At 30.0% G+C, this 22907-nt stretch overlaps 2 protein-coding genes across 2 annotated transcripts; one reads left to right on the forward strand and one right to left on the reverse strand.

Moving 5' to 3' along the window:
* Window positions 1–515: 515 nt before the first annotated feature.
* Window positions 516–2655, reverse strand: LOC114191693 (ethylene-responsive transcription factor ERF118-like). The gene is made up of 2 exons (XM_028081041.2): window positions 2177–2655; window positions 516–2082 (listed from the first exon to the last, which is right to left on the reverse strand). The coding sequence occupies exon 2, from the start codon at window positions 1858–1860 to the stop codon at window positions 796–798; it is 1065 nt and encodes a 354-aa protein (XP_027936842.1). The 5' UTR covers window positions 1861–2082; window positions 2177–2655; the 3' UTR covers window positions 516–795.
* Window positions 2656–14818: 12163 nt separating this feature from the next.
* LOC114192191 (ubiquitin receptor RAD23d-like) lies at window positions 14819–18389 on the forward strand. The gene is made up of 12 exons (XM_028081826.2): window positions 14819–15059; window positions 15892–16053; window positions 16188–16235; window positions 16387–16466; window positions 16566–16634; window positions 16770–16947; window positions 17130–17285; window positions 17364–17432; window positions 17527–17574; window positions 17657–17766; window positions 17892–17970; window positions 18055–18389. Exons 1-12 carry the CDS (start codon window positions 14994–14996, stop codon window positions 18175–18177), a joined length of 1188 nt encoding a protein of 395 aa, XP_027937627.1. The 5' UTR covers window positions 14819–14993; the 3' UTR covers window positions 18178–18389.
* Window positions 18390–22907: the final 4518 nt, after the last annotated feature.

The raw sequence follows: 22907 nt of genomic DNA on the forward strand, positions 1-22907 counted from the left end.
TAAAAAATCCTAGCAGAATTAATCATAATCAACCAAGGTAATCCTAAAAGCAAAGGTGATTGGGACGATTATAAAAAAAAATTAACTTTTTATTATTTATAAATAACTGATTGTTATTATTTTTTATCATTAAAATAAGTTTTTCAATTTTTTTTCTAAATCCATAGTTTTGGAGTAACAAAACAACACAAGATTTTACATCAATATTTCGATTCTCCCCTATATGCAGTAACTTAATCTACAAATTAAGTTTTTTTCCAGAAAGTATAGTATTTACAATACTATCTTTCACTCTTTAGGGAATAGTCTTCTTCACCTCTGATATTCTCTGCAACTTCTCAACAGGTGGAGTGATATTCCTTCGTGGCAATGGAAATAAAATAAACATGTTTTGAAAAGTCAAATTATTAATAGATTAATTAATAAAAAGATCAACATAAAATCTCAATGAAATTTAACATATATGTGTATCACTTTTCCATAAAATTAATAATTACTTCAGCATAAACGAAGAATTAACTTAAAATTTTCACTTGATATTCATGGTTTGAGATCTTTGGACGGCTCTTAGCAGCACAAGAAAACCCAAAGATTATCTCTCCATCTTAGTAAGCTAAAAGACTAACTCCACTAATACTTCCTCCCTCATAAACAAATAAATATAACAGCATATGCACTCAGAAATTGATACTAATTCAATTTCTAAGATCTCACAAAAACTAACAAAACTTAACCATAATAACACCAAAACTTATAATAAATATTGTAAATTATTCCTATGCACTTCTGCAAAACTTAGGCACAAGGTATGTTGAGGGGCTCCTCGGTCCAACCAGCAAACTCTTCAGCACAGAAATCGCCAAAATCAAAATCAGGAAGCTTACTAGGCTCATTGTTATCAAATCCACAAATACGAATATCTTCCAAGCCACCAAAATCGTCAAATCCCTGACCATAATCCTCAAGAGATACCCAATCAAAATCAAGACCAAAGTCTGGTTCGGCACCAGACGCAAGAGCAGCAGTAGAACTGTTGAATAGTGATGGCAAGTTCAAAAGACTCAAATCTGGAATTTCAAGTTCAGCAAATTCAGAAACCAAATCATTAGCCTCAAAAGCTTCTTCACTCAAAACACTACCATTGTCAATGGGTCTGGAAGATGAAGAATCCAACTCAAGCACAGAAGAAGGTGATGGGTGCGACAAAACATCTTCTGAGTCATCAGAGGTAGTAGAAAACTTCTCGGAAACAGACACAGCAGCAGCAGCAGCAGCATCAGAAGAGTTACAGCATATACTCTTTTCAGAAGTTGTGGGCAAAGGCTCAGAAATATTTTTGTAGGCTCGTGCCTTAGCCTTGGCTTCAAACTCAAGCCTTCTGGCCTCGTAGGCTTGAGAAGCCTCTTCCGCAGTGTTGAAAGTACCAAGCCATATACGAGTACTCTGAAAAGGGTCACGAATCTCAGCAGCCCATTTACCCCATTTTCTCTGCCTAACACCTCTGTATTTCCCAGAAGTGTTCCTCCTTGATGATGGGGTTTGGGTCAAAACCCTCTTCTTTGTCTGGGGTTGACCTTCAATGCAAACCCTCACCCTCACCGCATTGCTGTTGCTATTCACCTCGAAGGAATTGGTTTCAGGAGAGGTGAAAGCCTCAGGAAGAGGTGGGAGAGGGATCTCACAAAAGCTTCTCTTTGCTTTTTTCGATCTCTGAATCACCTCTGACTCATCATCGGATGAATCAGTGGCATCAGGATCGTTGTAAATTATACGCAGTTTTCTCGTTGCTTTGGACTCTTGCACGGAGTGGTGAGGCCTCTGCTTCGGTTTAGAAGCCAGTTGTTTCCGAGAATCGGGCATGGTGGAAAAAAAATTTGAGGAAAAACCCTCTAAAAACCCTCAGAATTCGTAAGAGAGAACCGAGAAATGAAGGAAAGTAAGAAGAAAATCAAAGGAAGAGCCAGCAGAAGAAGGTAATCAAAACTCTGAAGGTCTCAAGTTAAATCCCCTCTTAAGAATATGAAAAGACAAGAAAATCTCTGTATATGAAAGCCGCCGTAACACTCCACTCCGCAACAAGTCCTGTTCCAAAACCAGAAGGAGAACATCAGACCAATAAACAGAACAAAACTAAGAAAAAACAAATATGAAAAGCAGTCCAAACAAAGAAACAAACCTTTTTGACCTCAATCGCATTGAAACAGGTGGCTTCAGGCTATTATCACTGAGTATGCAGTGTCGCATACACCAAGAGGAAGAGGCAAACACAGAGAACACAATCTCAGATAGAATCGAAAAGAGAGAAAAAGAAACACAAATTATAGAGAGCTTCAACGGAGCCCCAATCACTGCCAGAATAAATCCAGACGACATAAATCCACCGCTTGCCTGCCCTTTTTTGAAGACAGATCCTCCTAGAAACGCAGAAATAAAACTCTCTTCACCCGTCCAGTAAGAACAGAAAAAAGATTCAACAAGTCCAGAGATACAGATATATATGTAACAAACAATCAAAACCAAAACCAAAACTAGTATGGGTTCAGTGCTGAGATTAAAAGGAAAAGAGAAAGATTACAAATATATGGACCAGATTTTTTTCTCCCCTCACATAAAATAGGGTGTTTCCTATCGATCTGTGAAATATATTTATATAAAATAGCCGACCTGGGTACGACAGAGGACACAGTGAGTGTAAATCTCCATACAACATGAGCAGAGTGAGAATTTTTTAAAGGAGAGAGAAAAAGACATTTCATAATAACAATAATAATAATAATGGTGTTTTAATCTGATGGGATTCTCGAGGCGAAGAAAAGAAAAAAAAATTAACGGAGAAGATGGAAAGAACACAGTCTACAATGAAATTTACCTTGTTTGTTTTGGTGAGACGGAGGAAGCTAGTCTGTCTTTCCCTCTGTCTCTCTCTTGTGTCTGTCTGTGTCTGCTATTGGCAGTGGTTTCTCTCACAGCGAGTGGCCCCTCTCTGCTCTTTTTCTATTCTACACAACACACCCTTCACCCATTCGCTTTTTTTTTTTTTTATCGCCGGTCAAAAATTCGCATTTAATGGGCCCGAGTAGGTAAAACATATAAATATTAATTCTGCCAAAACATTATATTTATTTCCATTATTATGTCGAGCTGGCATGGGGCTGTGTGAGTGTGAAACATTAAGCATACATTAACCATGCATGACCCATCAACATGCTGCATGTATATCATGCCCTCATACTGTAACGTCTTCAGTTACTCCCTTGGAATCCGATGCTTCTGTTCCCCACGCGTGAATCCAACGTTCAGATGATGAATCTCACCTCAGGTGAATCACACGCGCCTTGATGAGATACTGGAATAAGGTCGTCTCTGATATGCAGCTTTTTACGCCGCCAAGGATGACTAACCAAAGGAACGATTCAGTTGCCTACAAAATCATCAGAACGGATACATTATATTTACGGGAAGATGCTAATATTGGTGTCTTCTCTCCTGGTCGCCGAGTATATTAATAAATGATATTTTATTTAAATTTAAAGGAAAAAAAAAGTAAAAGATACCAAAATTAAAGTAACAAAGTTGGTTTATTTTACTGTTATACTGTATTCTTTTTAACCAATTTGTTTGATTTTTTCAACCTACTTTTTACCTGAATTGTACAAAAAAAACATCATTTTTTTTTTCAATATATTATTTATAGAAGATATGTTTATTTAAATATAGTGATTTAACTATTTACATATTACTAATAATATGAACAAAAGATTTTTCTGTATATTATTTTATAAAAACAAATATCTCATATCTTGTATAATTGTGATTGTATAACTATTTAACTATTTACATATTACTAATATACACTAATATCTCATATCTTATATAATAAAAGAAATAAAGTATAGGATAAAAAGTTTCCCCAATATACACCTACTTTTGTAAAATATGTATTAAGATTAGTGTATACTATTTTAGAAAGATATAGTGTATTTTAATGTGCTTTATAGTGTATCAATTATATTTTAATGTGCTTTATAGTGTATTTTTATATTAGTTCATTTTAATACCGTCGGAAAATAAATAAATGTCTGAGATGATAATTATGCTATAAAAAGTGGAAAAAAATAGCGTAAGATAGGAAAGAAAAATATACCATATTTATATATTTTTATAAAGTAATTTATTTAATATTTCTTATTGTCCCGGTAATAAACTTATATTAGTGTTTTTAATAATTCAAAATCCTATATGTTCTTTCCAAAAATAAATATAGTTTTATATTTTAATTAGCATATAAATCTCAAAACTTTGTATCATTTTAGAAACAAAGAACAGGTTGTTAAATTGAAAAGTGAAATGCTATATTTTATTTTATTTTTTTTATTTTTTCTAAATAAATTTTGTGTATTAAAGAGGTAAGATTATATTTTATTTAGAATAGACAAAATTAAATAATATATATTTAAATACATATATAATCTACATCAACGTAAAAGATAAGTAAATAAGTAAATGTACATCTCATTATCAATCTGTTAGATTCTGTTTTTCTATCATATATTTGTTTATAAAATATTAGTGATATTTTTTTAAACTTGTATCTACATTTAGATACTTACATATATCCATAAATATTTAAAATATATATATTTTATAAATTTTAAAAATAAAATTATAAATATATAAAATATAATATAAATTAATTTCTATTTTAATTAAATTTAATATAATAACATATAAATTAAATTTTAATTTTAAACTTTTATGAGTGAATAATAAATATTTGTTACAGCAAATTCATTTATATATGATATTAAAATATTTATTATCCGCAGATAATAAATATTTTTATACTACTTTAAGGTTAAATAATAAAAATATCCTCGATTTAATTATGATATGTGTTCAATATTAACATATAGTATAAACATGAGTTTATTTATATTTATTTAATATTGCATATTAATGCTATTATCAAAATTTATACAAGAACAAATTCTTGAACAAGTAGAACTAGATTTGGAGGTTATAAAAATATAATATTGTCCAAATTGTCAAAACAGCATACATGTAAAACTTATATGAAAGAAAAAAGCTAGTATCATATTCTGGTTCACCATCAAACTCTCTGTTCGTCCTTCTTCTTTCTGCCCACCCAAATTAAGAAATTCACTCTCTCATTTTTTTCACGAGATTATTGTAGACAAAGAAGTGGTAGATTATATCATCATTGGAGAGTGGAAGAGAGTAAATTCAAAATTTAAATCATAAATTTTGGAGTTAAAATATCCTAGATTTATGTGAAACTAAATTAATTTAATCTTTGAAAATAAAATATAACATAAAATAATTTAGTTTAGTTCTTCTGCTTTTATGAGATTTTAATCAAGTTAAATTGATAAAAAAATGTTGATTTAATTTAAGTCGTCCATCGAAAAAATATAAGGTCGCATAACTATTACATTTATCTTCATCAAAATATATATATATATATATATATATATATATATATATATATATATATATATATATATTCCAATAACATTAAAATTTTGTAAATTAAAAAAAATATTACTTTCAACATATAAATTAAAAATAATGTATAATTTGTAATTTATTTTGAACGATGAAAGAGAGTAAATTCAAAATTTAAATCATAAATTTTAGAGTTAAAATGTCCTAGATTTATGCGAAACTAAATTAATTTTATCTTTGAAAAAAATATATAACTTAAATTAATTTAGTTTAGTTCTTCTGATTTTATGAAATTTTAATCAAGTTAAATTGATAAAAATAAATGTTGATTTAATTTAAGTCGTACATTTAAAAAGTAAAAGGTCACATTGAAAAGTCGTATATTAATATTAATATTATTTTATTAGAATATATATATATATATATATATATATATATATATATTTCCAACACTAAAATTTTGTAATTTTTTTTTTTACTTTCAACATATAAATTAAAAATAATGTATAATTTGTAATTTATTTCAGTATGAAAGAAACAACAAATGAAATTTGAAAATTGCTTATACTTTTAATATTGGATTTAATTGTCACTTTAAATTTATTAATCTTTTTCACCTTCCATTCCAAATCAATTTCATAATTTTTTAGGAATGTAGATTAAACCCACGATCTCTCATGTCCTCCTTTCCAATTTCAACACTAAATAATCTTATAATTTCTATATTAATATCAAGTTATCATCACCCTACTATCAAATGGTAGATAATAAATATTAATATGTCTTTAAATATTCATCAATAATTTGTTATTTATTATAATTCCACATTAGCAAATACTTACATAGTTCATAAAAAGTTGTGATATAAAGATCTCTTGCGATTTTTATCGAAAAAGGTTTCATCTATATTATATTATGATATTCATAGAAGGTAAGAACCACACCCATTAAATAGAAACACGATGATACAAATATTACAATATGCTATAGAAAACTAATATATTACATTCCTCCCTTGAGCACGATATGACCAGTGCCAACTTGGAATCTCTCTAACAACCACAGTTTGCAACACATCAAGACCTATCCTTTCTTTTATATCAAATACCAAACACGTCCTCACTACTTTTCTTAATAAATTGGTGTGGGGAACAAGAAACGGTAGTGATCTCACTTTTCAGTTTTTGTTGGCTAATGCTTTAAGATGGTTTAAATACTAATTAAACCATTTTTATTACAAGTTATAAATAATAAAACAAAATCGTCAGTTATGTAAATTGAAAAAAATAAAAAAATATTGAACGTGCGGGGATAATGTCTTATTCATTAGTGTTGTGAATAAACAAGTTCCAGCAGATCATGTTGGTTCATATCTCAGTACTATTAATACGAGGGCTACAAGAAGATCACGTGATGCGAGCGTGTGTGCAGATGGTGTGTGGTGCATAATTCGGTGTTCCATGTAAGATATTTTTCACTTGTCATTATGGGAGTCACGTGACACATGCCATGATGTGTATGCATATTATGTGATGAATAATATGAATGTATGGATGGTGATGATGATGATGATGGTGTTTGACCACTAGAGTGTGGGGTGGGGAAAAAGAAGGAACTAAAAGCATGTGGGATACGGAATAAATGGAATGAGTGAGAGAGTGAGAAAGAATTGGTTGCTTCGATTTCCCGCCAATAACACCGACGTGGAACCCACAGGCATGTTTGGCGCGAAAATGTCCGAAAGACGTGGGACACGTGGTGAGTGATGGGACAAGTGTCTTTCGTAGGTGGGTGCGTGGAAAGTGCTGATGCCGCTCCCTTTTGTCCGAGCTAAATACTCACACACTGCTGCTGACGTGGCCTTCAATATTTAATATGCCCAATACTACCACACCTCACTATTTTCTTCCCACCAAACCCGTCTTTTTCTACACTCTACGTATCTCTACGTATAACCTACACTTCACACTCTACACCCACAACCACTCCAATAAAAATAAATCATCCTTAATTCTATTAAATATTATTATCTTTTCCATTTTCCAACCTTACCTTGCCAAAATATTGTTACTTTATATTTATTTTTCACACTTTATATCACCGTCACTAACTGATATAAGTTCATCATTTACTGGGATATCAAACTCGCCACCACTTTAATAATTAGATCACTTTACTTATATAAGTCAAAACGATAACTATTGTAGGCATAGAAGTCGGTGATTTTTTAGTTTAGGTACAGTTGGTGAGTGATAAATTAGATTATTTCTCTCAAAGCATTGATACACATAAATAAACAAATTTGTTATGTTTTATTATCACTACAAGGTATATCAACCCAATACTTTTCAATCACATAATTAAAGCCACAAGGAAAGTGACTACCATATATCACGTGGCATTGATTTTTCACGAAGGAGATTAATCGCAATGAAAAGTATAATTAATAACATAAAATGGTCAACAACTTATTAAGGAACTAAAAGTTTTTTTTTTCTTTTTAGAAGATTAAATGAAAAAAATGTTGAGAAAACAATGACACTTTAAAAAATTGAAGATGAAACACAATATGATTATCACATTTTACTGTTTGATATGAATAATACAATTGGTACAACATGTTGTAAATGTATTAGAAAATTATTTAAATGAATATTTTTTATTGATAATTTAGGTTTTATAAATTTTAACAAATAAAAATGAGAATCCAAATTTATTCAGAAAAAACTATATTTTTTTTTCTAACTCAGTTTTCTCTCGACACCTTTCCATTTTTTTAGAAAAAATTCAATTTTGCGGAAGTGATCTATGCGAATGACCGTATTAAAGCCCTCGATCAAAATCTCTTTTAAGTGAGTATGAATTTTTACCTTTTTTATAGGACATATTATTTTGTCACATGTTTGCCTCATTTATGATTGTATGTTGTCCTCCTTAGTCTTTGATGAAAATTTCTTTGGTTGAGACCCTGAGATTCTGTCTTTATCGTCATTATTAATTTTTGTTGTATAAATCGAGTGTTTTAACTTGTGCAACTATTTATGGAGGAAGAGAGCATCATTAGGCCAAGTCCATAAGGTAAGGGGGTGTTAGTTTATTTGAAAACTTTATTGTATTATGGTAAAATTTATAAAAATTGTTGTACAAATTGTACGATTTCTTGTCTATTTAAAGTTGATCATTTTTGGCAGAAAAGTAAGTTTAAATAATATTGTTAGTAGTAATGATATTTATGAATAGAGAATGTTGTGAAATTTTGAGTAAATGTATTCAATTTGAATAATGGAAGTGTAAATATGTGGTGCAGGAAAATTGTTAAAATAGAGAAATTAGTTGTGAAATAAATATTGGAAATATGAAATTAGATGAAGGAGTTATAGAAGAAGAAGTCTTTATGAAATGCGAGGAATGTGTGTGACATTTATGATGTTATAGTGGTTGTCTTTGAGGGATGGAAAGTTTTTATGTGGTACTGTGATTCTTTAAAAATAATTTTGATGGATGAATTAATTATAAACATACTTAAATTGTTAAATTTTGTGATGTGTAAAGAGTAGACATGAAAAAATGCATTGATTAACATAGTATTGAATGTGGCATGATGTTTGCATTTTAAAATAATATATTATGTATGTGATTTTCATAACATGTGAATTAGAAGTTAAAACTTTAGATTATAAGATACGAACAAACTGCATACAAACAATTATGTTTGTTGCGTCACCGTTGGACGCGAGTGAGGCAGTAAGTCCCTAACTTCATGGAGTTGGTCGATACTTGTTTCGTGTTTGGTGGTAATTGTGCGAGCGAGCTATATTTTTTTTTATGGGCTACCTATTATAATTGTGATTGTATTGTCATGTGTTTGACAATGTATGTATATGTGTATAGATTTTGTGTTGATGTTGTCAAATTAACTATTTGTGAGGAAAAAATAAATGCTAATTTAGTATGAGTCTAAGTGTGTTGAAGTGCACCTTTGATATAAGATTCTCTTGATTTTACTTTTATTTAATTTACATAAAGATGATAATTAGTTAGGTGGTGATGAGAGTCGAAGGGAAGTTTTATAAGAATAAACTATATGACATGAAAGATGATCATACTCAGGAAGTAAATAAAGTTAATTCTGTTAGTACTGAAGAGACATTGTGATAAGTGCATAGTTTCATAAGTTCATCCCATATTTAAACTAAAATTATATTAAATAACTTTTTCTTTCACTTTTAAAACAAAAGTTTTAACACTTAAACGCAAAACACAAAATAAAATTGACTTCCTCTCACTTTTTTGAGGTGTTGTTACATTTTTTTTCACGAAAGTAAAAAATAATACATTTTCTTGTCATTAAAAAAATACTTATAATATTTTCTAATATATATATATATATATATATATATATATATATATATATATATATATATTCAATGTTAATAGAAGAGTAAGAGTATGCCTCATAAAAAAAACATTATTTTAAATTTAATAATAATAAAAAAAGAATAAAAATCTTTAAAAATTGCTATATTTTAAAAAAAATTCCATTCTGTCACCTTTCTTGTAAGACTTTTCTTTTTCGATTTTCATACTTTCATTAATATTTTATTTGATTGTACTAAAAGAATATATTTTTAATATAACAATATTTTTATATGCTTTTAGTGTTAAACTAATATATTTTAATGACAATGTTACAAAAAAAGAAAATTATGATACGATACGACTCGTTAGGGAGATGCTCTTATGTTAAGAATCGAGTTTGGGGTTTTAATTTAGAAATATTAGTAAAATATTTGCGTAAAAATATAAAATTATTCATAAAAGACATGACCGGAATACAAACAAATTTAATGAAAAAAAGATTATGGCAAGCATGAAGAAATGTCAACTAAAAACAATTAGCGAATGTGACGCCTCTGTCGGCCGAAACACCACTCTTTTTTCTTTTAAGTAGATGTTTGTTCACCTAATAATCGACCAAAAGCCCAAATTAGTTTTCAACTTTGTTTCTTTGAACAACAAAGTTAGAACATAGTAATGCCAAAAAACTCTAAACAAAATCCAAATTTTGTGATTCTGTGTAGACTAGGTCTATGCCGAATCGATCGTATAAACGACCATTTTAATATTTGCAAACAATACATGCTTTATATGTACTCATTTTATTAGAAGTACTACAATGATTAATGCAATTAAGAATAAGAAAATTGTACTCTCAATAATAATGCAGTGGAACAAGATTAAAATAAAATATTAGACTACACAACTTCCTAATCACGTTAATAACCGAAAGCTTAATCTTAAAACAGTGGCTCTTAAAATATTACACGGGACAATCATTTAGTGAACTTCCTAATCACGTTAATCACTGAAAGCTTGTTCTTACAACAATGGCTCTGTTTCACATAAAAAATAGTAATTCAAAAGTTGATTGATAATAGTTAAAAAGTTAATGAGAAGTTGGAAAAATTATTGAGAGGTGAAAAGTTTGGAATTGAAAACAAATATTCATTCCCTTCGGTTTCAAAATAAGTAACGCCTCTATATTAGAAAAGTCATTTGAATGGACGTTTCAGATTTTCATTAAAGAATTAAATATTTGATTTAATTAGCTATTGAATAAATAATTAATGCCATTAAATTAATCCGAAGACAGAGAGTATGATGAGTATAGTTTAGTAAACTTATTCCAATCATTAAATTATTATTCATTATTCTTGTTAGTTTTTGTGACAAAAATGTAAATTTGAATATTGGTTCTTGTTTTGAAACAGAGAGAGACACAGTAATAAATACATTATTAATTAATTTTTTTGGTAAATTAATTTTTTTTATCTCATTTCATTTGTTGATTAAGATAATGCGCGTTTTTTTAGAAAATAATCTATAACAATAACAATATATAAAGATTATATTTTTTTTTCACATTTCGTTATTTCATTTAATTTTAAAAATTAAATATTTTATAAATAGTTTACCTTTAATTGTTATTAATTAGAAAAAAATCTTTCTTCTTTCTTATATACATATTTTACTTTCTTAATTATATATTTTAATAAATATATTACAAATTAATTATATACATTTTTTATTAATCTTAATTCAAATTTTTATAAAAATTAAAAAATACGAAGACAAATAAATAACAACAGTTGTGTTTTTGCTAGTTTATTATGGAATAGATATGTAAGACTCTAGAAAATGACGTTTTAAAATTGATAGTGGTTTAAAAATAGTGAGACTCAATTATTTTAATATTAAAAGTTTTTGTATAAATAGAATTGTTATAAACGAGTTTCATTATTATAAAACACACTATCTCTTTAGAAACCACTTCTCTAAAGTTCTCTAACTTCTCTCTAGAGATTTTGTCTCTCTGGTCGTCTGATTGAAGAACCGAGACCGTAGGATTGATCCTCTCGGCGAGCTCTTCAAATTGGATCGATCAGTTTCTCCGTACGCGTAAGTTGAGTTTTCGCTCTTTATTTTAGTCTTTTTCTGTTGCATGCAGGCCCTCTTCCGCTTGCATGCGACGTTTTAATCATCAATATGAGTCTCTGTTGATCAGTGATCATAACGGTATGTCCTGATTGTTCTTGTGATGTTTCTATGTGTAGATAGAGCATCCTGTGGAGTTAGAGGTGTTGACGTTTTGAAGGCGTTGACGTTTATAAAGTTATCTAAATAGAATAACAGGTAAGGGAAGCTAACTGTTTTACTTAAATTTCATCTAGAAATCATTATGATGACTTTGAATTGCATGATTGATTGTTGTATGAGTGCTTGAATTGCGTAATTGAGTGTATGATTGGATTGTGCTAGATTTCTTTGCTGTTGCATGTGAGAACAGATTGGGAATCTGGTATTTTTGCCTAAGCGAGCAGCTCTCGCCTGAGCGAAAACACAAGAAACTCATTCCCTGATTCTGCGCGAGATCTCGCCTAGGCAAGTCACTCTCATCTAAGCGAGACAGCTTAGCCTGAGCGAGAATTCGCCCAGAGTTTGGGTTGTTATCTGTTTTGAGCCTCGCTCAGGCGAAAATGACTCGCCTAAGCGAGAGAGCCTTTTTGCCTATGCGAGACCTTCTAGCTTGGGCGAGAACCCCTGCAGTTGAGTGTTATTTCTTTGTTTCTAATTGATGAAGCTATGTTTGAATGTTAAAATATGAACTTAATTATGATATACATGAATTGTTATGACTGGTACTATGTGTGGTGAAATTGCATGAAGTTGGAATATGAGAAGAAGTGGTTGAACTAGAATTTCAAGGGAAATTCTGAGAGGAATGTTTTAGTGTATGTAAGGACATAAGGACTCAGTTTTGGTTGGTATCCTGACGCTCCTAGTAACCATTAAGACTCATGTAGAGTATGATGGATTACGTCGGGGGGAGTAGCAGGAGGTCCTGGTCTATGGACCCGATCCGCCATAGAGGTGATGGGACTTACCCTGGGAGTGGTTGGGTGATAACCCCTTGTGTCCAAACTCTGCAGAGTTTGGGAACCGTCGCAGGTGCAAGCCACCAAGAGATCCGATGTCGCTTACATAATCCGGATATTGAGTCTAAAGTCATGTATATGTGTTGTGGTGGTCTATATGATTCTGGTGATAATGAGAAAGATTGCATGGTTTCTGTTTATAATTGAACTGCATGATTCCTTAATCAAATTAGCTTAACCTTGCTTTTTGTGTTCCTGTCTTGTGTTGTATGTTTCATTTTGCGATGATCACCTATTCGGTGGGAGCAAATATGGTTGCAGTGTCAAAGACACTTTTGGAGGATGAAGAGCCATCGTGTTAGTGTTGAAGATGAGGTTTTCAGTGGAAGCTTTAGCAGTGGTCGGTAGTATAGAGTTTATTAGTTTAGTTTAAGTGTATAAGTGATATATTTTTATAGTCATACCTTTTGTAAGACTGTATTAATTATTGGGTACACTGGATTATCTGTTTTGGAACTATGATGAAATTCCCTATTTTTATTAGTTTTAAGATGCTGAAATTGGGATGTTACAAGATATTTATTAAAATGTTTAAATATGAAACAAGAAAAAAAAAAACTTTTTTCAATAGAAATCATATCAATTTGTTCAAAGGGATGCAACATAGGTACCAATATAGTGTATTGGTTCTGTTCGAAAAAGAAGAGGTTGGGTTTGGGCTGTCACAGTTTCACTTCGTGCACCACCTTTTTAAAAAAATTTGTACTTCCCATTGTAGTTAGACTCTAATGTTACTTACTGCACCCTTAGACTCATACCGTACATGTCCAACTTATTTTTCTTTGCCATTGTCTGGGCCTCATTTATTTTCTCCATCCGAGCCTTCACTACACACTCACCTTCATATTATTTGGTTCTAGATTGGGCTGCGTTTATTTCTTCCTCCACCTCGTGCTCCTTTTGTATGCACCCCATCCCCTTTAATTAATTGTTTCGGTTTTTCTTACTACACTCACACACACTTGCTCATACACTCATTCCCATACACTGATATATAATTATTATTAGTATTATTAATATTGTTAATATATAATAATAATAATATTATTAATAATAATTAAATAATAATAATAATATTATTATATATAATCTTATTATTATTATTATTATATATTTATAATGATTTTGGATGTGTAGTTACCGACGAGGATTAATTTCAATTAAGGATTATTTTTAAATTAAGTTCAAATTTTAGAAAGTAAAATTATATTTTTTTCTAATTTTTGTAAAAAGTGTATGTTAGATTGATGCTAGTTTTTTCTTTTAAAGAAATTAAATAACATGATATGTATTTTGTTATTTTTAAAGCCGTCTAAAAATACAGACCAAAAAGTGTAGAACCAATAACCAATAATCATTTTTAAATTTATATCAAATTTTTGGGACAAAAATATATTTTTTCCTTTTATAGATTAATTCATAGTTATATTTTTATAAAAAATAAAATAAAAATAAAATTTGAGTAAAGAAAAAGCCATCTTTGGTTGATATATATATATATTATTAATTATGAATTTTTATGATAAATAATATTATATCTTAATCTAGATAAAAGTAAGTGATAATATTTATCTTAAAAAAACAAACCCATGATCCAAAGATTTATAAAAGGCACAGCACACGGCCCGCCATGTCAGACACAAAAATCTAGTTAAGTCTCTTCATCTCATCTCAAGTCCTACCCATCCTTCTTCCACGTTAACGCAACTTCCTCTCCACCGTCCACGTCGCCACCTCTACCCCATCGAAGCCGCGCGTCTACTCACACTCTAGAAAGCGCGTGACATTCCTTACTCAACCACTAACATAAACTAGCATATTTCCGGTATATCATATTATATTTCCATTTATTTATTTATTTCAGAAGAAAGGAGGTTTATTTTTCACATTTGTTGCGCTTTGCCTCACTATCTCTTGTTCTTTTCTTCTCCACAACGTTGTCGTTGGTGTCTCCGGATCGGCGGAACTTTACCGTACCGGCGTGACTTCCAACGCTGTTCGTGGCATCTTATTGCGATAGCGGTGACGACGATGAAGGTTTTCGTGAAGACTCTCAAAGGCACTCACTTCGAAATCGAAGCGCAGCCGCAGGATACGGTTTGTTACTCCAAACTTTCTCGATTTGGTTTGCATGCGAATTCCTCTTTTCTATTTCGGTCGCTAATTGCGTCCCGTTCTTGAATTGTCTTGAAAGTTTCCCCTCTTTCTTAGAGCCCTGAAATTTAAGGTTAATTAGGGTTTGGTGTTTCGCTTATTTGAATTCTAATTTAATTTGGATGGCAATTTGAATTTACTTTGTTACTTGAGAGTTAATTCCTGCGGGTTTGGGTTTTGGGAGTGATGATTGATATAACCTTATTTTTAATAACTTTTGACTTCAGGTTCGTTGCTAATGTGAATTAGTGGCAAACTTTTATCGATGCTCCTCTCGATTTTATTATTAGTGGAAATTTGTTTACCTAATCTTGGGATTCTTGGCTTGTGATAGTGGATAAGTTCCGCATTGGCAATCTTTGGGGTATTACTTAGGAATATCACCAGTTTTTGTACTATAAGAAGAAATCTTAAGTACTGGTCCTAAATTCTAATTGTTACTCATATCTATGGAAATTTAAATACCCAGTAGTACATATTATTGCTTCAAAAACAGACTTTTTGTCACAATGGCTATTATCTTGGCAATTAGGAATGCACTTTATATGTGAATAATGTGCGTTTTTTAATCTTTTCCGAAGTTGCACGTTTTTAACAATCGAAGTTTTCTAAATACTTGATGTGAGCTACATGTGGCGTTCTGTATCATCAAATATGCCCATGCTTCATCTTTTTATTTTATCGGCTTTGTGATTCGTGTCTATGATCTTCTGTTTTTTTTGAACATCAATAATTGATCTCTTACATTATTTGTAATTGTGGATATTCTGTTCAGGTTTCTGAAGTGAAGAAAAGTATTGAAACTATTCAGGGTGCAGATGTCTATCCTGCTGCCCAACAAATGCTAATTCACCAAGGGAAAGTTCTGAAGGATGCTACTACCTTAGAGGAGAATAACGTAGCTGAAAATAGTTTCATTGTAATTATGCTATCAAAGGTATTTAGTTCATTTTTTATTTCTTTGTAGAGAAAAAAACGATATTATGGGTCATATTCTGTTTAACAATTGTATTAATTTATTAATCAATTTATGTTGCACTAAATTAGAATCTTATATTTAAAATATGCTAGAGTAAGAGCACATCTGGTGAAGGTTCTACTACTGCACCATCGACCAAGGTGAGAACAGTTTTTCAATGTAATAAATATTTGCAATGTTTCTATCATTTAGGATTTACCCTGTTATTGGATATGGTAAGATGAAAGCATAATCTCTCTTATCCGTTGTTTAAACATTCTCTAAAAACTAAAAATTATGTATTCATTGCAGACACCACAGACTAGTGCACCTCCTACTTCAACAGCGCCAGTGTCATCAGCTCCTCAAGCTCCAGATACAACTGAGGCACCGTGAGTGGCTAATCTTTCTAGGATGTTTTTTATTTGTTTAGATAAATGTCAATTTAAACTATTGTAATATGTATTATGTGCATGGTTTCAATTTGACAGGCCAACTACTGTTACTGCACCTGTATCTTCAGCTCCAGCCCCTGCTTCTATTTCTTCAGGAACTCCTGTGTATGTATTTTGTTGCCTTATGTGAATGTAGAGTTTAAAGTTGCTGTTATTTTTGTATCCTGATAGGCAGAACTCTTCACGTTGCTTGATTCTTGTTTCACATTTTGTTATTAAAAGAATTTCTTTTCGAAGCAGGGAGGGATTTGATATCTATGGGCAGGCGGCATCCAATCTTGTTGCTGGAAGCAATTTGGAGGGGACAATCCAGCAAATTATTGACATGGGTGGAGGGAGCTGGGATAGGGATACTGTTGTCCGTGCTCTTCGAGCTGCCTATAACAATCCTGAGAGAGCTGTTGAATATTTGTATTCAGTATGTGAATTTTAGATGTCAAAAACCGTAATTGATGATTTTTGTCCGCCAAATATTTTCGTCGCATTTATTTACTTAAGTTGAGGATCGTAGTTATTTGGGTGGAAGGTGGTTTCTTTTGTTTTGTGATATTTTATTGCCATGTTTCCTTCTTTAATTCAAATATTATTCTTTAATGTTAGGGTATCCCTGAGCAAGCTGAAGCTCCTCTTGTAGCCAGAGCGCCTGCAGGTGCTCAACCTGCAAATCCTCCTGCCGCTGCTGCTCCACAAACAGCACAACCTGCTCCGATTACCTCAACTGGACCTAATGCTAATCCCTTAGACCTTTTTCCGCAGGTAGCCATTACATATTTTTATTATTGAGGAGAGAATGAAATGAAACCTCTGGGTTGTATACTGAACTTTGGGTAACAGGGCCTTCCCAATATGGGTTCTGGTGCTGCTGGTGCTGGCTCGTTGGATTTTCTACGCAACAGTCATCAAGTATTTATTATCTTTATATTCATTTGCTACTGAATTTCTTTCTCCATAGATATGTTTTGAATAGATGTTTCAATTATTCTCATTTGCATTTCAGTTCCAAGCCTTGCGGGCTATGGTGCAGGCTAATCCACAAATATTGCAGGTTTTCCTCTTTACGCAGTAGTGTATATCTGTATCCTATGTTTGTCTTCTTCAGAGTTCCCTGATTCTTGTTCTTGCTGCAGCCTATGCTACAGGAGCTCGGCAAGCAAAATCCTAATCTTATGAGGTTGATTCGAGATCATCAAGCTGATTTCCTTCGCCTGATAAATGAACCTGTGGAAGGTGGCGAAGGGTAAGGGATCATCATCTGATGTTCTTTTGTAATTTTGTGTTTGTGTGTAGATACGTGGGGAATTATCTTTTCTGACTATCTTTTGCATGTTCACTGAATTATGTATTGCATTTAATGTGCTTCAGGAATATATTGGGGCAGCTGGCTGGTGGCATGCCTCAAGCAGTGACCGTCACTCCCGAGGAGCGCCAAGCTATTGAGCGTGTAAGTTTGACTTCTTGTTAGGATGTGATGTATATGCTGATACGTCTGAAATTTATAGTAATCTGAGTTGTGGTTTTTGTTTAGCTTGAAGCAATGGGTTTTGATCGTGCGATCGTATTGGAGGTTTACTTCGCGTGTAACAAAAATGAGGAATTGGCTGCGAACTACCTTATAGATCACATGCACGAGTTCGATGAACACCAATAGATCTCCTTTCCAATTTGCCAAATTATTTCTTTTCAACTTCTTCTCTCGATGGGTCTTTGTTACACTCGATGTTTAATGAGTTGATGTTTGATAATGACAATCTCAAGTGGATAAGTTTTAGCCCCTCCTTTATTATTGCCCTTGTATTTATCATTTCCTCCCTGTCCCTCGAGATTTTATTAGTATTCATATACATAGTTGTTTGCCCCCAACTTATTAGGTTTTTGTGCATCCCTTCTAGTTCTAACGTTTGAGATTGTGCATGTTTTATATGCCAGTAGTTGATTGATGCCAAATTAGTCCTCTTTGGAACACATGGAGATAATTTAAAAGTAGTTGTCATCTTGAATGAGTATTTATCGTAAAAATTAATATGAATAGATGTCGGAATTATCTAAAATGTTAAGAATTCATTCAAAATCAAATCAACTATATTCTAAATTGTTTCTCAAATTTTAAATGGTTTAAACATTTCAAACACGATTTAACTTGTAAATCAAATGAGTCTCGGTAAGTGTACTAACTGCCATGTAGACATCAATGTAAAGCTACTGGCTGCAAGCATTAGTTTGAGATTTTGGTTTCTGGAAGTATAATGGCTATTTGTTGTCTGGTTGTTTACAAAATTAGATGCACAATATCTGACACTTGGTTTTAACTAGTGTTGACCCGAATATAACCATGAATCAATAACACTTAACACACACATTGATTGAAATCAGTGATTGTTATCCGTTGAATCACCATAAATCGCTGATTAAATTTTTAAATTTTCAGGAAGATAGATTAGGAAATATCTCTCCTCTGAGGAATAAGTTCTCCACATAATAGAATTCACACCATTTTCAAACAAAATTTTAAGATTCAATGTTTTGTATTTTCTTTCTTGTATGTTATACAAATTTTTCCTTGTAATGTTATACTTTCGATTTATATTTATATTTTGATTATTATTATTACTATTATTATTGGTCTAATTTAAATTGATGAAAAATATTATCATGGACCTGATAATGAATAAGATTTGGATGAAGTTGTGTGCATATATCAAGATGTCAAATTGTGTATTAAGAAGTTATGCCAACAAAACATGGTGACCAAAAAAAGGAGTGCAATATTGTTGTATGTTTAGAAAAAAAGAAATCAGGTGATTTTTAGAATTGAAATATTTGAGATTAACAATTTTATTGAAGAGTGAACTATATTGCTTGGTTGTGAGAGTGGAGATGGTGACCTGATATTGACTCGCAAAAATGAGTCAAAGGCAGATTAGTTCATCATTGATAGACATGCTTAAAATCTTAACTGTAATTGATAAGTTTACGTATATAGTCAGATAAAATACAAATAATAATTATTTTTATATATTAATTTTTTAATCATAATTGATAATTGAAAAGTTTTAATTCGTAACTTAATTGATAAATGTTAATTATTTAAGTTGCAATATATTTTACATCCTATAAATAATATAATAATCAAAATCAATCTTTTAAATTAATTTTTTATTTTAAATTTTAATTTAAAAAATTAATAAATCCGTTTATTTCGTTCTACCTTTAACAAATTAACAGATTAAAAGTATGAACTCCGCTCATCACCATAGTGCAGGCTGGCAAATTGACCTATAAAATGTGTATGAAGAAAAAATGGTTCCAAATTCCATTGTAATGTGGTTATCTAACTGACGGGTGCGCTTGAGGGAGGTACATGGACCTCACATGCAAATGCCCAAAATTAATTATGGGCCGTAAGAAAAAGAGAAATTGTGCAAACATGTTAAAACTTGTCTCTGGCCGAATTGGAAAGTGTAGATGATGGAGATGGAAACGGGTTAGTCGGGTACGGATAGTGTCACCCGCTATCCGATCTGATATGTGAAAAAATATTTGCTGGTTATCTGTCTAATTGTTTGTTAGATATTTATTTAAAAAATATTTGTAATTTTTTCTAAAACTTACGGATATATATGAATATTATATTTATGTATCTATAAATATTTTTAAAAATATTTATAATTTTTTAAAACAAATTTAAATAAAAATATAAAAAGTCTAAAATATAATTTTAATTAAATTAACTTAATAAAATATAAATTAAACTTTTATTTTAATTGAATTAAACTTAATAAAAAATAAAATAAATTTTACTTTTACTTTTTATAAGTAATGGATATTTATAAATACAGATAGTATAATACTGACGTCATATAAGTATTAAAAGGTGATATGGAAGGAGGAAAAAAAATCTACAACGAATCTTCGATGGAACGTGACTAAGGAAAGAAAAGGAACAACAAGTCAAGATAGCTTATAAATTAGTTTTGAGTAAAGGAAAATATAAAGAACTTGAAGATGAAATTATAAAATCATCTCAAAGAATGAAAAAAATAAATAAATCAATTAACTCAACCACTTGATAGTTGAACTGCTTTGTGTTCAAAACTTAATTATTCAGTAGTCAAGCTAGTTCATTTTGTATGCATCTTTTCTGATTTAAAAAAAATATGGGAACTAAGATCTCCCCCATTATGATGAATTGCTACTTTACACTTTACTGGCAAGTGAACCTCTTTAATCATCTTTCAAATTTTTTTTTTGATTAAATATGTTTTTATTGTGAAAATTATTAGCCCATTTTCAAAACTTTAGATTAATTAGTCCCTCATCTTAATAAACGCTTGAATTTAGTCTTTTAAACCAAATTTTGTTAAGTTTATTTGACGTTTTAAAAGCGTTATTAGGCAAACATTAACGGAAAATGAGTTAAACTATGTAAACAAGTTAAATACTATCATAAAATACGTTTAAAACATCCAATTAGTTTTAAAAAATTTAGTTAAAAAAACTAAATACACGTATTTTCAAAGTTAAAAGACTAAATTAGTCTAAAATTTTGATAAGGAACTATTTCCGATTTACACGGGACCAAAATCATATTTTACTCTTTTTTTTTTCTCTAACTACCACAAAAAAATCTTAATTTAAATTGATTTTAACGTTTTAGATCATTTAAGATGTTCGTTGTCCAATTTCATCATCCTATTTTGTTTTACACTTTGTTTATATTCAGAGTTTATTTACAGCCCATTCTGTCTAAAATTATTGTTTCATTAACAGTGCCGTTATCTAAAAAAAATACCTGAGTTTTTTTTATACATGTAAATATCGATTAATACAAGTATATATATATATATATATATATATATATATATATATATATATTATAATATATATATATATATATATATATGATATTTAAACAAAGTTATTTATAATTAAATCTTATTTTATATTAATGTTAATATTAATATTTTTAATCAACTAAAATATTTTTTTTATCTACCATATTTATCAAATTAATCATAAATTTTTACGAATTTTATTTTTAAATATTTTTAATTTCGTTTCTTTATGTTTAAAATAAAAATATTACTTTATTTCTCTATTTCCTTAAATTCATTCACCAACTTTCTCTTGAATTATCTTCAAAAAATAAAAAAAATTAAATATGATATTATACTAATGGTAGACTTGACTATATTGTCCACATAGTAAAATGGTGATCAATTATAATATTTGAATTAATTTTGTATGACTGTTGTTTTTCGTTATTTTAAAACTTTTTGGCGTAAACACTAAATCAATAAAGGGACTGAATATTGAAGTGAGAATTTAAATGGATGTCTATGTAAAAAATAATAATAAATTTAAGACGGTAAAAATGATATAAGTTAGTTTCATTATTTGTTATATAATCACCGCTACTTGTATATTTTTATCAAAAAAATTTCTATTATTTTCACTATTTTTTTATCTTTGTTTTCTCGTAACAATTATTATTGTATTGTCATTACCTCATAAAGTATCACCATTTATATTGATTTTTTCTTTATTGTCATTAGTAATTTAGTAATCTCATAACAATTATCATCATTCACAATTATTTTTGATATTTTCATATCATTAATTGTTATTATGATCACATTATTATCATGTTCTTCACGAATCATTATCACCATCCCCACACATACTGTTATTCAACTTTTATGATGATGTTGTTCCCGAAAATTATATACAATCACTTTTCATTTTACTGTTCAGTGTTTATCATATTCTTGTAACATATGTCATCCTATGTTGTTTGCCACCAAATAAGTTTTACATATTCAGTTTCGTTTTAACTTTTTTTAATGAAATACGCTATACTTTTTAATTTAACAGTTAACGATGTTTTTCTATTTTTATAATTTTTTCATATTATTTTTAATATGGTTTATTTTTTAAAATAAGTTATTGTAATTCCTTTTATGAAAATCGTGATAATAAAATTATTACAATGACACATAGCTTTTGTGACTTATATTATTAGTCAACATTGAAAACTCTAAAATTGTTCTTTCCTAGTCTAAAATAGACATGTTTTCTTTCTTTTATTTATTTTTCATCACCACCCTTTTCTCCTTTCTTTTCTTTTTCTCTGTTCTGAGTTAATTTTATTTTTCATCTGTGTTGATTACCGCAGAACCTCTTATAAAAAAATGTATACTTCTTAGAAAAAAATTCCTTCATTAAAAATACATATATAAAGTTCAAAATAATCACAACTTTTTTTTACATGAAAAGGTTGGGATCACAATTTTTTTCATTATTTTAGAAAAAGTAAAATAAAATAAAAAACAGACATATTAATTTACTGGTTTAATTCTAGAATCGATTTGAACTATTATC

Source organism: Vigna unguiculata, chromosome 7 (genome assembly GCF_037176805.1).
Source record: "Vigna unguiculata cultivar grain cowpea cultivar isolate G323 ecotype 2 chromosome 7, ASM3717680v1, whole genome shotgun sequence".
Taxonomy (NCBI): Eukaryota; Viridiplantae; Streptophyta; class Magnoliopsida; order Fabales; family Fabaceae; genus Vigna; species Vigna unguiculata.

Excerpts from the sequence above, each read along its gene's own strand:
- LOC114191693 (XM_028081041.2), bottom strand. The coding sequence starts at position 1,860 with ATGCCCGATTCTCGGAAACAACTGGCTTCTAAACCGAAGCAGAGGCCT.
- LOC114192191 (XM_028081826.2), top strand. The coding sequence starts at position 14,994 with ATGAAGGTTTTCGTGAAGACTCTCAAAGGCACTCACTTCGAAATCGAA. Across the intron at positions 15,060-15,891 it reads AAGCGCAGCCGCAGGATACG|GTTTCTGAAGTGAAGAAAAG; the intron begins GTTTGTTACTCC and ends TATTCTGTTCAG. Across the intron at positions 16,635-16,769 it reads ATTTCTTCAGGAACTCCTGT|GGAGGGATTTGATATCTATG; the intron begins GTATGTATTTTG and ends TTTTCGAAGCAG.